We start from the raw sequence: 14,888 nt of genomic DNA, 5'->3' as shown, positions 1-14,888 counted from the left end.
TTTGTGGCGTGATTATTCCACTGATGGACTTGTTAAAGAAACGTCAACAATTTCAATGGACAGCGGACTTTCAACAGGCATTTGACTGCCTGAAAGCTGTGATCATCAATGTTCCTGTATTGGAGAATTGCAAGGGACTCTGTGGTCAGATTGAACTAAGTTATCTGATTCTAAAGAGAAATGCCGAGGCGTAGAGGAATGGATGGATCGTGCAGAGAATTTGTTCAAAGAGACTGTGAATCGAGAAGGATTTCAGTTGGAGGAAGAAGAACAAAGAAAAATGGACTATAGTATTATACCTGTTTGCATGTGTTGTTTCTTTTACAAAACAAAAAGGTATATTTACTGTGTACATTTCTTAGTGGACGGTGCAAAAGTGAAAAATGAAACCATCTTGAAATTGATGAAGGTGATGCCATTTTAGTTTTTTTTTCTTGGGGGGAGGTGTTATGCAAGAGTGCCTTTATTAAATGGATGTATAAGCAATGTACCTTTAAGAAAACAGTGATGTCATAGAGTGGGTGGAGCTCAGGTCAGCCATTTTGCAGGTTTTTAGTTTCAGTTTAAAAAAGAGCTGGGTGTGTGTCTGTGTGTTTCCAGAGAACTGCAAGGTTTGATAATAGCTGGGGGAGTGTCTGTGTTTTGCAGTGAGCTGGAGTTGCTGTGATGTCTACCATGAAAGACTATCTCTGGATCATTTGGGTGATTTAAAGTAAAGCCTTTAACCTGATGTGATACTGTTTAAAGGTGTTAAGTCTTTTGGAAGTTTGAAGGAACATTTTAAGGAGTTATTTACTGTTGCAATATTTTCTGAGTTATCTTTGAAGTAAGGGGTGGTAAGAGATCCAATGGTTATTTAAAATGTTAAGTTGAGTTCATGGAATAAACAGTGTTTTGAGTTTAAAAACCCACGTGTCCATAATTGTATCCCACACCTAGGAAAAAAGCCGTGTGCTCGGAAAAGCAACAAATCCATTAAAGGTAGAGGTTGGTTGAACTCCATGATACATTTTGGGGTTCTGAAAACGCCTCGCCCATAACACATGTCTGACAGCAGAACAACAGTTCAAAAGTAATTTATCGGCTGTCCGGCACATTGAGACGTCCTGTCAATGAGAAAGGCACTAGGTGCAAAATACAAGTTCATCCATCCTAATTTCCTTTTCCCAGGATGCTGAAGAAACTCAAAGGGAGAGACTATGCTGGGGCACCATTGTCCCTGACTCAGGAGTAGCATCTGTATCCTTTCTCAAACGGCAGGCACAAGGACACTAGGTAATGGAAGAAAACGGAAATGAGGGAAACAATTGCAAAGACCATTCCGCGAACCACAGTGGATGGGCAGCATTACAGTGCTGAAGTAGTTTCTCATAGTAAATGGGAAACCACAAACACCAAGGTTTAAAAAAAAAAAAAAATTTAGAGTACCCAATTCTTTTTTTTTTCCAAATAGTGGCAAATTTAGTGCGACCAATCAACCTATCCTGCACATCTTTGGATTGTGGGGGCGAAACCCACGCAAACACGGGGAGAATGTGCAAACTCCACACGGACAGTGACCCAGGGCCGGGGTCAAACCCAAGTCCTTGGTGCCGTGAGGCAGCAGTGCTAACCATGCGCCACCATGTTACCCCCACAAACACCAAAGTGACTGGAGTGATTGGAAACTCTAGATCTGCAACTGTTCTGAACAAGAGGAGGCTATTCTTCAAACGAGGTATTGGAACAAAAATGTTGTTGATATGGGCGTACCTCCGATTGCGATTGCTTTCAGACACTGTTTGGAAGCAATGATTAAACTTGAAGATGGTGTTAACAGTGACAGATCCACAAATGGCAGCGCCACGACAATGTTGCCATTGTGAATTTCTGAATAACAAATTCTCATTTCAGTTATGGCAGGAGGGCCGAGGTGTGATGAGCAGATGCTAGGCAGATAATGCTGGATGGTGGATTTGAGCAACCCGAAGATGGGGAAAGAAAAATGAATCTTTAAGAATTTACGGATTATATATGTATTCCTGTGGGGGCAATTAACTGGACACCGCCATGCTGAAAGGTGTGTAACGTTGTGTCTGATAGGCTATATAACAATATCACCGAACAGTAAACAGTGATCATGTTGCCATGTATGATTGTATGGCGAGTTATAGCAAAACACTCTGCTCTTCCAGTGTGAAGTACTTATTACCATGGCAACCACTTCCTTTACACTGTGCTCTTAATAGTATTGAACCAATGTTGCACCTTCAACGATGGTGAGATGCAGTTCCGACTTCTGGTAGTTATATTTAATTGCATAATGCAGTTTCACAGCCTCCGTCCAATTCTCAGATAGTCCACCTTCCAGATCGGGTGATAGAGGAGTAGCATCAACAGCAGCTGACATTTAATCAGAAAGAAGGAACAGTAGTAAGTTGTGGTTCAGATAATTTATGAGGAAACATATCTAACACAATACTACCACAGTTCACCCATTATCAACCACCTAAGCAGTCTCAGTCATCTTTAAACCCAATACAGTATCCTTTGACTTCCTATGAACTGTAATGATTTTGGAATTAGTCAAAATTCCCTTTATCATAGCCTAATATCTTATGATGTTTTACCTGTCAAACTGATCTCCAAGATCCTGCATGAGAGGCCAAAATTGAATGACATGTATCTCACACTAACCAAGGGCAGCACAATATGGGCCACATGTACCTATCTGTAAAAGACAGGCATAAATAATTACCCAAACAGGGTAACTTCTTGAGACACAGAGGGCAGCCCTTGCACAGAAAATTACAATATAGTCTCACCTCAGTGAATATAACACTGGAAGAAGCATTCCTACTTTTCCAAGTTCCACATTTAGGAAAGTATGGGCGGAATTCTGAGCCTGCATTAGCTGTCAGCATAAACGGTGATGCGGGCCAAAGATCGAGGGCGTGATTTACCGACCAACCCGCTGTGTGTTTTTAGTCGGCGGAGGCAGCCCGCCAGCGGGATTTACTGGTCCCGCTATTATCAACGGGATTTCCCATTGCCTGCACCCCTTATCGCTAGGAAAACTGCGCACTGTCGGTGGGCCCGGAATATCCCACCGGCGCGAACAGCCGGTAAATTCCGGCCCTTGTGAATGTTGGGAAACAAGATTCTCGCCAGTCAGGTCTCATTTCCCGATTTTTCTCGCCGTGATGTGACGAGATTCCTGCCAAGGAATCTCATTTTAGTACATTAATGTCTAATTTGGAGTCATTCCTGCAGGCACTTTCACCCTCATTGAATATTCATTCTCCAGCTTGACGCATGTCAGTGCAGTTTACAGCAGCTCTATAAAAATGTGAACCTGGCGCCCTCTCCTTCAAAGGGGATATCAGAGGTGAGCGCACAGATCGCCATTACCCACCAGGGAGTGCAGTGGCAGGGGGGCACCAGAAACTGCTCTACACAAACATCTATAGCGCAGTCTCAATCAATGGGTGGGAATCAGAAAAGATCCAGATCAAATCTGGAGTCAGGCAGGGCTGCCCTCTCTCCTCTGCCCTTTTTGTGTGCTGCATTGAACCTTTTGCCGAGTCCATCAGGAAGGATCCGGGTATAAGGGGAGTGACGATCCCAGGCAGTGGAGGCACGCAAGTCAAGGCCTCCCTGTACAAGGACGACGTTGCCGTCTTCTGCTCGGATCCTGCGTCTGTGCGCAGGCTCTTGAACGCCTGCGACCAGTTTGAACTGGCCTCGGGAGCCAAGGTAAACCGTGGCAAGAGCGAGGCCATGTTCTTTGGGAACTGGACCGACCGGTCCTTTGTCCCCTTCACTGTCAGGTCAGATTACCTGAAGGTGCTGGGGATATGGTTCGGAGCTGCTGGGGCGTGCACCAAAACCTGGGAGGAGCGCTTAGCAAAGGCAAGGCACAAACTGGGCTGGTGGGAGCAACACTCCCTCTCCATTGCGGGCAAAACCATGGTCATCAGGTGTGAGGTACTCTCGGTGCTACTGCACGTGGCGAAGGTCTGGCCCATAACCCAACCCTACGCCGCAGCAGTCACCCGAGCCATCTTCAAATTCATCTGGAGATCCAAGATGGACCGTGTCCGAAGGGACACCATGTACAAACCTCTGGAGAAGGGAGGGCGGAACGTACCCAACGCCTCCCTCATCCTGTTGGCCACCTTTGTGTCCAGCTGCATCAAGCTGTGCATGGACCCCCAGTATGCAAACACCAAGTGTCACTACATACTGAGGTTCTACCTGTCCCTGGTGTTACGAAGGATGGGCCTGGCCTCATTGCCGTGGAACGCTCCAAGTAGTTGGACCGTACCGTACCACCTATCCTTCGTGGAAAAGTTTTTGAAGAAAAACACCTTTGACCACAAGGCAATGAAGCAGTGGTCAACATGTAATGTCCTCGAGGCCCTCAGGGAAAAGGAGACCGTGGAGGACGTTGGATGGTTCCCTGAGCAGACTGTCAGAGTCATCTGGCAGAACGCCTCATCACCAGAACTTTCAAACAAGCACCAAGACCTAGCTTGGCTGGTGGTGACAAGGGCCCTCCCTGTCAGATTCTTCATGCACACCCGAAGGCTCTGCGCCAATGCACGCTGCCCTCGGAGTGGCTGTGGGGGAAATGAGACGGTCACACACCTCCTTGTGGAATGTGCCTTTGCAAAGAAGGTCTGGAGAGAGATGCAGTGGTATTTGTCAAGGTTTATCCCGAACAGATCTGTGACACAGGACTCTGTGCTCTACGGACTGTTTCCAGGGACACACACCGAGACAAACATCAACTGCTGCTGGAAGGTCATCAACTCGGTGAAAGACGCTCTTTGGTCTGCCCGAAACTTGCTGATCTTCCAGTGCAAAGAATTGTCCTTGACCGAGTGTTGCCAGACTGGCACATTCCAAGGTCCAGGACTACGTGTTGAGGGACGCACTCAAGCTTGGGGCAGCTGCCGCCAAGGCGCAATGGGGAAAGACCACTGTGTAAGGTCTTTCCAGCAAATGTACACCGAGGGGCGGGTAACAGTGTAAACCCCCCTCGGTCTGGGCAACCAACACTCCAATGTATAAAACAAACATGACACTGTAAATATTTAAGAAGGAATTGTAATGTAAAGAGTGATATGTGTATGATAATATCAAAATTGAATGAAAAAAAGTCAAGGCAATGTGTAACTCTGCCGGAAATGTACAGTCAAGACAATTTGAAATGTTTCTGTAATGCTTATGATAAATTTTATGAATAAAGTATATTTTTTTGAAGAAAAAAAAACCCAGAGAGGATATGGGGGAACCAGCTAAGTTATTCTCGGGAACAGGGAGGTTGAGTCTAGGCATTAGGGGGTGGGGGACCATCATTATTATGGATTGTTAGATCTCTAAGGGGTCTGCAGCTTGGTGAGGACTTTGCACTCCTTGGCTTCTCTCTTGCTGGTGTCTAAATGATGTTCCTTGGAGGGATTGCCTTTCTGGTGTGGGAAGTGGGAAAATTCACAGGGCCAGCACAGAGGTTGACTGTGGTCCCAGGGTGGGGTCCAGTGAAATGCCAGGTTGCATGGGCAGTGTGGGGACTCTGACATGGGGTGGCGATTAGCTCCATGAGGGCAAGAGGACCTGACACAGAGGAGATAAAGACGCCAGTCACAGTTAACACCCCACACATCCTCTGGCTGTAAGTGACAGCTGTAGGGCATGAGGAGTGTGGAAGGCCAATGGTCCTGGACTCCAGGCTAACAGGCATGTTATCATGGATGTCTGACATATTCAGGATGGAAGCTCGAGTGATCAGCAACCCATGGTAGCTTGGGGAATGAAGATTAAAGTTAAGGATCAATTTTAGTGGAAATTGTAGTCGAGAGGTTAATCAGGTGGGCCTCGCCGCCACAGGAGGAAGCAGCTTCTCAAATAACATCCTTGATCCTTCCTACAGGAATCAATTATGCCCGTCAAATCAGCATTGTAATGTATGATTGTGCCACTGGTTGGCACCCACTAGTTAACCCTTTGGGAGCTGAACTCCCAAGCATTGAACTCTATGGGGGGCTAAATTGCTGGCTTTTAAAGCAGACCAAGCAGGCCAGCAGCACGATTCAATTCCCGTTCCAGCCTCCCCGCTCAGGCGCCGGAATGTGGCAACTAGGGGCTTTTCACAGTAACTTCATTGAAGCCTACTTGTGACAATAAGCGATTTTCATTTCATTTCATCTCCTGATAAGGGAGGTTTAGATCCCAATACAAAAGGGCAAACGGTAACAGAACTCATCAGGCAGCCCTGAAACAGGAAGTGTTGCAGCCCCCGGGAAGTCAGCACACAGGTCAGTTCTCAGTGGACATTCTGGATTCTCCCTCAGTGTACCCGAACAGGTGCTGGGAGGTGGTGACGGGGATTTTCACAGTAACTTCATTGCAGTGTTAATGTAAGCCTCGTTGTGACAATAATAATAAAGATTATTATTATTCAATGTATATATGTGCCCTCAGCCCTCACCCTTGGGGTGGGGGTTCTGCGGGGCCACTAAGGTTCTCCAAGGTAGATGCCCACCTGACGGGTGGAGTTGTGAGAGGATCATTTGGGCCCATGGCCATTGTGCTAGAGTGTAAGAGGGTGTAGCTCATTGTAAAGGCACACACCTAGGGGAATGTTTGCATGGGTGGATGTCCTATGTCTTGACAGGGCAATGGGTGAGGGCATTGACAGGACTGCTTATTGCTCACAGATCTGTCTCCTCCTTCTTGGGGTGTGAGGATGATGGAGCCAGTGGAGCTGGCTGTGCTCCTGGTTGCTTTGGAACTTGAGAAGACGTCAACATGCAGCTGCACATGGACAGGACCAGTGCCCTGAAGTGGAGGAGGTTGCAGGGCTCATTGAGTTACCAGAAGGCCCAGCCACATATTGAGGTGGCTCAGAGGAGACGCTATCGGGTACGGGGGTTGTTCCCCTCCGGTGTAGCTTCAGATGGCAGAGATGCAGTGCTGGAGACAACACCATTTGTCCTGAAGGATGGTGGACCATCTGTGCCAGGTTATGCAGGAGTTGGCACCACATGGGTTGGGAGGTCACCCATTGCCTGGAGCCTTGAAGGTCACAGCCGAGCTTAACTTTTATGTCAGCGGCTCATTTCTGGGACCTCTGCAGCATCTCCCAGTCCGCCACACAAGTGCATAAGGGAGGTGACCCAAGCAGTATTTGCTAGGCTCATAACTACATCAACTTTGACCGGGACCAGGCTAACCACGATGTCAGGACCATGGGCTTCACCCTCACAGCTAACTCTCCTCGCCCGGAAGGGTCACCCTCCCTGATCTGCATTCAGGTCAGGGTTTAAGTCCAATGAGGTTCCCCCTTGTTAAGGGAAAACCCCACCCCGTTTTACCAGGGGAGTTCATACTCCGTGGTGGTCATGGGGAACCAGATGGTGTGTAACCTGTGACCTCCAAGGGGGTTGTAACACCCCTTCCCTCTCCCCCCCCAAAGTCCGCAGTGACGTCCAAGTCCATCAGTTGTGGAGGAGGTCCCCCATTCGTTTTCAGCGGGGAGGTGTTCCGACATCAATGGAACAGGGCCGGGGACGTGTATTGCACTGGCGTTTGTGCATGGATCGTCGAGGCTGGGCCGGCATGGATACTGGTGTGGGCAGTGGTGTCACAATGCTCCCTGGTGGGCAAATGTCTATGGTGGAATCAGAGAATCATACTCCGAGTCCGTAGGGCTGGTGCCTGGCATCTCCACCACTGGGACACTAACGGTTGGAGAAGGTGGCGGAAGGTAATGGAGGCTGCGGAAGGACCGGGATTGGTGTCATGGGCAGGTCCCGGCGGCTCCTGGGTGCAGTGGTGGACCTGATCAACATGGAGGCTTGCCTCCTTTCCCTGTGTGGGACTGAGTATGAGACTGGTCCCGTTGGGCTAAGTGCCACGCCTGGGAGCCATATGGCGCTGTCACCGAAATTCCATACGTAGACTGCGTCTCCGGGCTCGAAACAACGCAGTGGTGTGCGCTGGCCCGTGTCGCATCTGATCTGTCCTGTCTGCGGCGGACCCTTTCTCCGATGTCTGGGACAATCAGGCCTAAGCATTTCCTGAGGTACCTCTCCATCAGTAGTGCCACCGGTTCCACCCCCATGGTGGCGTGTGGTGAGGTCCAGAAGCTGAATAGGAACAGGCCAACCAGGTGTCACATGAGCCAGTGGTTAACTTCTTCATTCGGCGCTCGAACGTTTGGCCCGTCCGCTTGGCGAGACCGATCGAGGCCGGGTGGTATGGGACGGTCCGCATGTGGCAGATGCCGTTAGACGCCATGAATGCCCTGAATTTACCGTCGGTAAAAGATGCGCCATTGTTGGACACTAACACTAAGCGTGTTTGTAACTGGTCCATGGACGCCCTTGTGGTTGTGGCCTGCATCCTGTGGACTTCTGTCCAATATGATCAGGAACATTTCCCCCTGAAATGATGCGATGAAGTTGATATGTAAGCGGGACCAGGGCTGGCCTGGCCATTACCCATGTGCGTCGGCACTGCCGGTGGAACTTTCTGATGCTCTTGGCATGGGCCGCAGCATTGAGATACCTTTTCTATGTCGGCGCCGATTTCGGGCCTGTAGATTTAGCTGTGGGCGAGCACCTTCATCTTCGACACCCCGGGGTGTCCGTTGTGGAATTCCTGCAGCAGGGGTGCGCATCCATGTTCCGTGACGAGTACTCACATCCCCCACAGTAAGACGCTGTCCTCTACGCTGAGTTCTGGCAGTTTTGCGCTCCCGTGTCGAGTTCCATCTCGATAGAGTGCCCATTGACCTTCAGCGCTATCCAGATGGGGCGACCCGGGGTGCCATCATGCAGTGGAGTTGTTGATAGGAATTGTCCCAGTCATCCACGTAGCATGTCTGATTGCAAGGGGGTATGGCCTGGGAGGCCGGCGGGAGACGGGGTCCTTGCGCATCCGTCTGGTGTCTGATGTCTTGGTCCTGGCGTCAGGCTTGCTGTCTGGGGTTGCCACCTGGATACCCTGGTTCAGGGAGCTGTCCTGGTTGGCTTCGGGCACTCTGCAGCACTAGCCTCTACCCGTGGTTTACGCTCCTTGGGTCTGGTTTCGGTCGGCCGGCAGTTTCCCCGCTGACCGAGGTATAGTATCGACATTCCCTGGAGCTCTAGAGTCCTGGGTTCTGCGCTCTCACACGAGACTGCAATTTTGATTGCTCGCTGGAGGATTAAGTGGGTTTCTGTTAGTAGTTTCCTCTGTGTGGCAGCATCGCCACTGCCACAAACGAAGCAGGGACTCATTCAATGTGGGCCCAAATTCGCAGGTTTCAATGAGCTTCCTAAAGTGCAGCAAATGTCACTGTTGGGCTCTCCTTGGGCCTGGGAGGTCATATGGAAGCAAAATCTGCGGACTGTAATTGGGAGCTTTGGATTCAGAAGCTCCTCAACAAAGGCTACCAATGGGCTGAAACCCCAGGAATCTGGCATGTCTGGGTAGGTTAGGCTCTTTATGAACATATAGGCTAGCCCACCAACTGCAGTCACCCATGCTACGGTCTGCCTTTCATCTCCCATTATTGCTTTTAATCAGAACAAAAAATTACATCCACCCAATATATTGAACCCAATCATCGCTACTCATATTGAATGGTTCATGCATTCATTTGTGGGGCATCTCGCCAGGGTGAAAGCCTACTGGGGCCTAGATAAAGTGGGCTGGTGGTGTAGAATGTGTGCTGTTGGCAGTTCCACTCCAGCATCGTCACCAGTGTAGAATCCAACATAGAGACACACAGGAATGCACGCAGGATGTAAAATAACCACAGGTTTATTCGATATACACAGTTAATTCTCCTCGCCCCGAAGGTCACGATGATGTTCCTCCTTGATATGCACATGATTAGCCGGCCCCCACCCACACTTCTTGTACCCATCGGCCACCCCCTGGAAGAACCCACTCATCCTTGCCTGAATCACATGTGCCCTATGTGCCACCTTAAACTGGATCAGGCTCACCATCGCGCAGGAGGAGGTTGAGTTCACACTCTGTATCGCCTCACACCACAGTGCCCAGCCTCTTCCGCCCTCAACTCGTCCTCCCATTAGTTCCTGATCCTCACCACCTGTGTCTCCCCTACCTCCTCTTCCCCAACCTCCCCCATATATATCCCAATCCTACCCTCCCCAACTTACCTGGGAGCAGCAGTTGTTCCAATAAAGTGTATTCTGGCAATCTGGAAAACGTCCTCCACTCATTTTGAGCAAAGTCCCTCGCCTGCATATATCAAAATTCACACCTCCTCGGCAACTCAAGCCATCCCTGCAACTCATCCAGACCTACAAATTTCCCTCACCCTCTCCCGCCCCGCCTCCCTCCATTTCCCATACATCCCATCCATCTCCCCTGTGGTTCCTACACAGTGGAGTCAACACCGACATCCCTTCCAACTTAAAATGTCTCCTCAGCTGATTCTACACCCAGACCTTTGCCTGAACCACCGGGCTCCTTGTGTACATCCCCGGAGCTAATGGCAGCAGAGCTGTCACCATAGCCCTCAGACTGGATCCCTGCAGGACTCCTCCTCCATCTTGACCCATTCCTCCCCCTGCGCACCTGCCCCCCACCCCCACCCCCATCATCGCCTCACCTTCTCCGCATTTGCTACCCAATAATAGTTCTGCAGGTTTGACAACACCAATGCCCCCTTTCTGACTCTTCTGTAACGGAGCCCTCTTTACCCTCAGCACCTTCCCTGCCCATATGAACTCCAAAATCATTCTCTCCAACTTCCGGAAGAATGCATCAGGGAGAAAGATCGTGAGGGTCTGGAAAACGAACAGGAACCTTGATAGCACATTCATTTTTATCACTTGCACCCTCCCTGCCAGTGTCAGGTGTAATGTGTTGCACCTCTTAAAATTTTCCTTAATCTCCTCCACTAACGTTGTCAAATTCCACCTATGTATCGTAGTCCGTTCCCTCATCACCTGAATCCCCAAATATCTGAACTTTTCCCTAGCTACCTTAAACACCAACACCTCCAAGTTGGCCCCTCGCCCCGCTGCGTTCATCGAAAACATCTCACTCTTCCTGATATTTAACGTATATCCGGAGAGGGCCCCAAATCTCTCCAATATTCCCATGATACTACCCATACTCTCCAGCGGGCCGACACAAACAACAGGTCGTTCGTGTACAGTGACACCCAGCGTTTCCTACTCCCCCTCACAATATCCTGCCACTCTATAGACCCCCTTAGGACCATCGCCAAGGGCTCAGTTGCCAATGCAAACAACAGCGGCGACAGTGGACACCCCTATCGCGTTCCCTATGCAGTCCAAACCTCTATGAACTCATCTCATTTGTACGCACACTTACCACCGAGGCTACATACAACAGATGCACCCATGCCACGAATTTTGGGTCAAACCCATGTTATTGGCCAGGGTTTAGAGAATCCCAAAGTGTATCCTGGAGTTCACTGACCCACAACTTTTAATAGATTGTGGTATGGGGAGCACAAGGCTCACTCTACAGGTGTGGTACAGCAGAAATGGACCAGTATTTTTTTAAACAAAACAATGTTTATTCTATGAACTCATGTTAACCTTTTTAATAAATGTTTTATTAAAGCTTTTCCAACCAACGTTTTTACGTAACAAGGATAGAAGTACAAATAAAAATAAAAATAAACAAGAATTATTCAACAGAACAAGGTGGGTGTTGTCTTCATATAAAACTTACATTATATCAACAGTTCCCCCCCCCCACCCCTCACCTGAGCCCCCCCCACCCCCCCCCCACCCCCCAGGATGCTGCTGCTGCACTTACTGCTCCCCTAGAAAGTCAAGGAAAGGTTGCCACCGCTGGGAGAACCCCATCAAGGACCCTCTCAAGGTGAACTTTATTCACTCCAGGCTGAGGAACCCCGCCATATCGCTAACCCAGGTCTCCACACCCGGGGGTTTTTGAGTCCCTCCACATTAGCAAGGTCCGTCTCCGGGTTACCAGGGAGGCAAAGGCCAGTACCTCGGCCTCTTTCGCTTCCTGCACTCCCGGATCCTCCGACACCCCAAATATCTCTACTGTTGGACTCGCCTTCACCCGAGTGTCCAAAATCCTAGACATCACCCTCGCAAACCCCTGCCAGAATTCTTTAAGTGCCGGGCATGCCTAAAACATATGGGCATGATTCGCCGTCTCCCCGCACACCTCGGGCACCTGTCCTCCACCCCAAAAAAAACCTACTCATTCTTGCCGCCATTATATGCGCCGATGCACCACCTTAAACTGAATTAAGCTGAGCCTGGCACATGATGAGGAGGAGTTCACCCTGCCCAGGGCGTCGGCCCACAGGCCCTCATCCAGCTCCTCACCCAGCTCCTCCTCCCACTTGCCCTTCAACTCTTCCACTGAGACTTCCTGCAGCTCCTGATATATGTCCGACACCTTCTCCTCCCCTACCCAGATGCCAGACACCACCCTGTCCTGGATCCTACGCGGGGGCAGCAGCGGAAATGTCCCCACCTGTTTTCTAAGAAAGTCCTGAACCTGGAGGTACCTGAACGCATTCCCCGGGGGTAGGCCGAACTTCTCCTCCAGTGCCTGCATGCTGGGGAAAGTCCTGTCTATAAACAGGTCCCCCATCCTCCAATACCTGCCCTGTACCAGCCTTGGAACCCCCCATCCATCCTACCGGAGCAAATCTATGGTTATTCCGTATCGGGGTCCACACAGAGGTCCCCTCCTCCTGCCTGTGTCTCCTCCACTGCCCCCAGATCCTCAGTGCCGCCGTCACCACCGGACTTGTGGTGTATCGCGCCTGTGAGAACGGCAGCTGAGCCGAGACTACTGCCCCTAGGCTGGTGCCTTTGCATGACGCCGCCTCCAGCCACCCCCATGCCGCCCCCTCCTCCATCACACACTTCCTAATCATGGCCACATTGGCCGCCCAATAATAGCTGCAGACGTTCGGCAGAGCCAGTCCTCTGCAACCCCCCCCCCCCCCCCCCCGGCCCCCCCCACCCCCGCCCCCCCCGCCACCCCGGCTACGCTCCAAGAATGCTCTTTTAACTCTCGGGTTTTATTCGCCCACACAAATCCCGTAACAATCCTATTCACTCCGCTTAAAAAGGACTTGGGGATGAAAATGAGGAGGCACTGATAGACGAAGAGGAACCTGGGGAGAACCGTCATCTTCACAGTCTGCACCCGCCCCGCCAGGGAAAGTGGGAGCATATCCCACCTTTTAAACTCTCCCTCCATCTGTTCCATGAGCCGGATTAAGTTGAGCCTGTGCAGGTCATCCCAGTTCCTGGCCACTTGTATCCCCAAGTACCGAAAGCTCCGCTCCACTATCCTGAGCGGGAGCTCCCTCAGTCTCTCCTCCTGCACATACCGTGGACCACGAACAGCTCACTCTTCCCCACGTTCAACGTATACCCTGAGAAGCTCCCAAAGTCCCTCAAGATCCGCATGACCTCCCCCATCCCCTCTAACGGGTCCGAAATGTACAACAACAGGTCATCCGCGTAGAGGGATACCCGGTGTTCCTCCCCTCCATGCACCAGCCCCCTCCAATCCCCTGAAGTCCTGAGCTCAATCGCCAACAGCTCGATTGCCAGGGCAAACAGCAACGGCCAGGGGACACCCCTGTCTCGTCCCCCGGTGCAGCCTGAAATATTCCGACCTTAGCCGGTTTGTGGACACACTCGCTACAGGGGCCTGATACAGCAGCTTGACCCACCCTATAAATCCCTCCCCAAATTCAAACCTGCCTAGCGCCTCGCACAAATACTCCCACTCCACCCTGTCAAAGGCTTCTCCGCGTCCATCGCAGCCACCACCTCCGCCTCCTCACGTTCGTGTTCAGCTGCCTGCCCTTAACAAAACCCGTCTGGTCCTCCCCAATCACTCCCGGGACACAGTCCTCTATCCTGGTGGCCAGAATTTTTGCCAACAGTTTGGCATCCACGTTCAGGAGCGATATCAGCCTGTAGGACCCACACTGAAGCGGATCCTTCTCCTTCTTCAGGATAAGCGAAATCAATGCCTGCAACATCGTCGGAGGAGGGTCCCTTTCTCCTTTGCCTCATTGAAGGTTCTTAGCAGGAGCGGGCTCAGTAGCTCTAAGAACTTCTTATAAAATTCTACAGGGAAGCCGTCCGGGCCCAGGGCCTTGCCCGTCTGCATGCTTGCCAGCCCCCTGACTACCGCCTCCAGCTCAATTGGGGCCCCCAATCCCTCCACCCGCTCCACTTCCACCCTCGGGAACCTCAACCAGTCCATAAACTGCCTCATCCCTTCCCCCTCCCCGACTCGTATAACTTCACGTAGAACTCCCTGAAGACTTCATTGACCCTCTCAAGGCTCAGCACCATGTTGCCCTCCTTATTTCGCACTCCCCCAATCTCTCTAGCCGTCTCACTCTTGCGCAGCTGGTGCGCCAGCATCTTACTCGCCTCCTCTCCATACTCGTAGACTGCCCTTTTCACTTTCCTTAACAGCGCCTCCGTCTTCCACGTGGTCAGCAAGTCGAACTCCGCCTGAAGTTTTTTGGCGTTCGTTCAGCAGCCCCCCCCTCTGGGGCCTCCGCGTATCTCCTGTCTACCCGGAGTATCTCTCCCACCAGCCTCTCCGCCCTCTCCTTCTCTTTATGGGACCTGATGGAGATTAACTCTCCCCTAACGACCGCCTTCAAAGCCTCCCACACCACTGCCACCGTTACCTCCCCTGTGTCATTCGCTCCCACATAGTTCTCAATGCTCCTCCTTATCCGCCCACACACCTCCTCATCCACCAGCAGCCCCACATCCAGTCTCCAGAGAGGGCGCTGACCCCGCTCCGCCCCCAGCCGCAGGTCCACCCAGTGCGGGGCATGGTCCGAGACCGCAATGGCCGAGTATTCGACCCCCTCCACCCTC

The 14,888-nt window shown here is 51.1% G+C and overlaps 1 protein-coding gene across 1 annotated transcript in view; it reads right to left on the bottom strand.

The window, feature by feature from the left end:
- syt13 (synaptotagmin XIII) overlaps positions 1 to 14,888 on the bottom strand; it is a 104,131-nt gene that overhangs the window by 30,860 nt on the left and 58,383 nt on the right. The window contains 1 exon segment of the mRNA XM_072517695.1: positions 2,248 to 2,382. Coding sequence (XP_072373796.1) covers positions 2,248 to 2,382 — 135 coding nt within the window.

This window comes from Scyliorhinus torazame, chromosome 10 (assembly GCF_047496885.1).
Source record: "Scyliorhinus torazame isolate Kashiwa2021f chromosome 10, sScyTor2.1, whole genome shotgun sequence".
NCBI lineage: Eukaryota > Metazoa > Chordata > Chondrichthyes > Carcharhiniformes > Scyliorhinidae > Scyliorhinus > Scyliorhinus torazame.
Note: the sequence above shows the minus strand (reverse complement) of the source record. Positions and strands in the feature narration are given on the sequence as shown.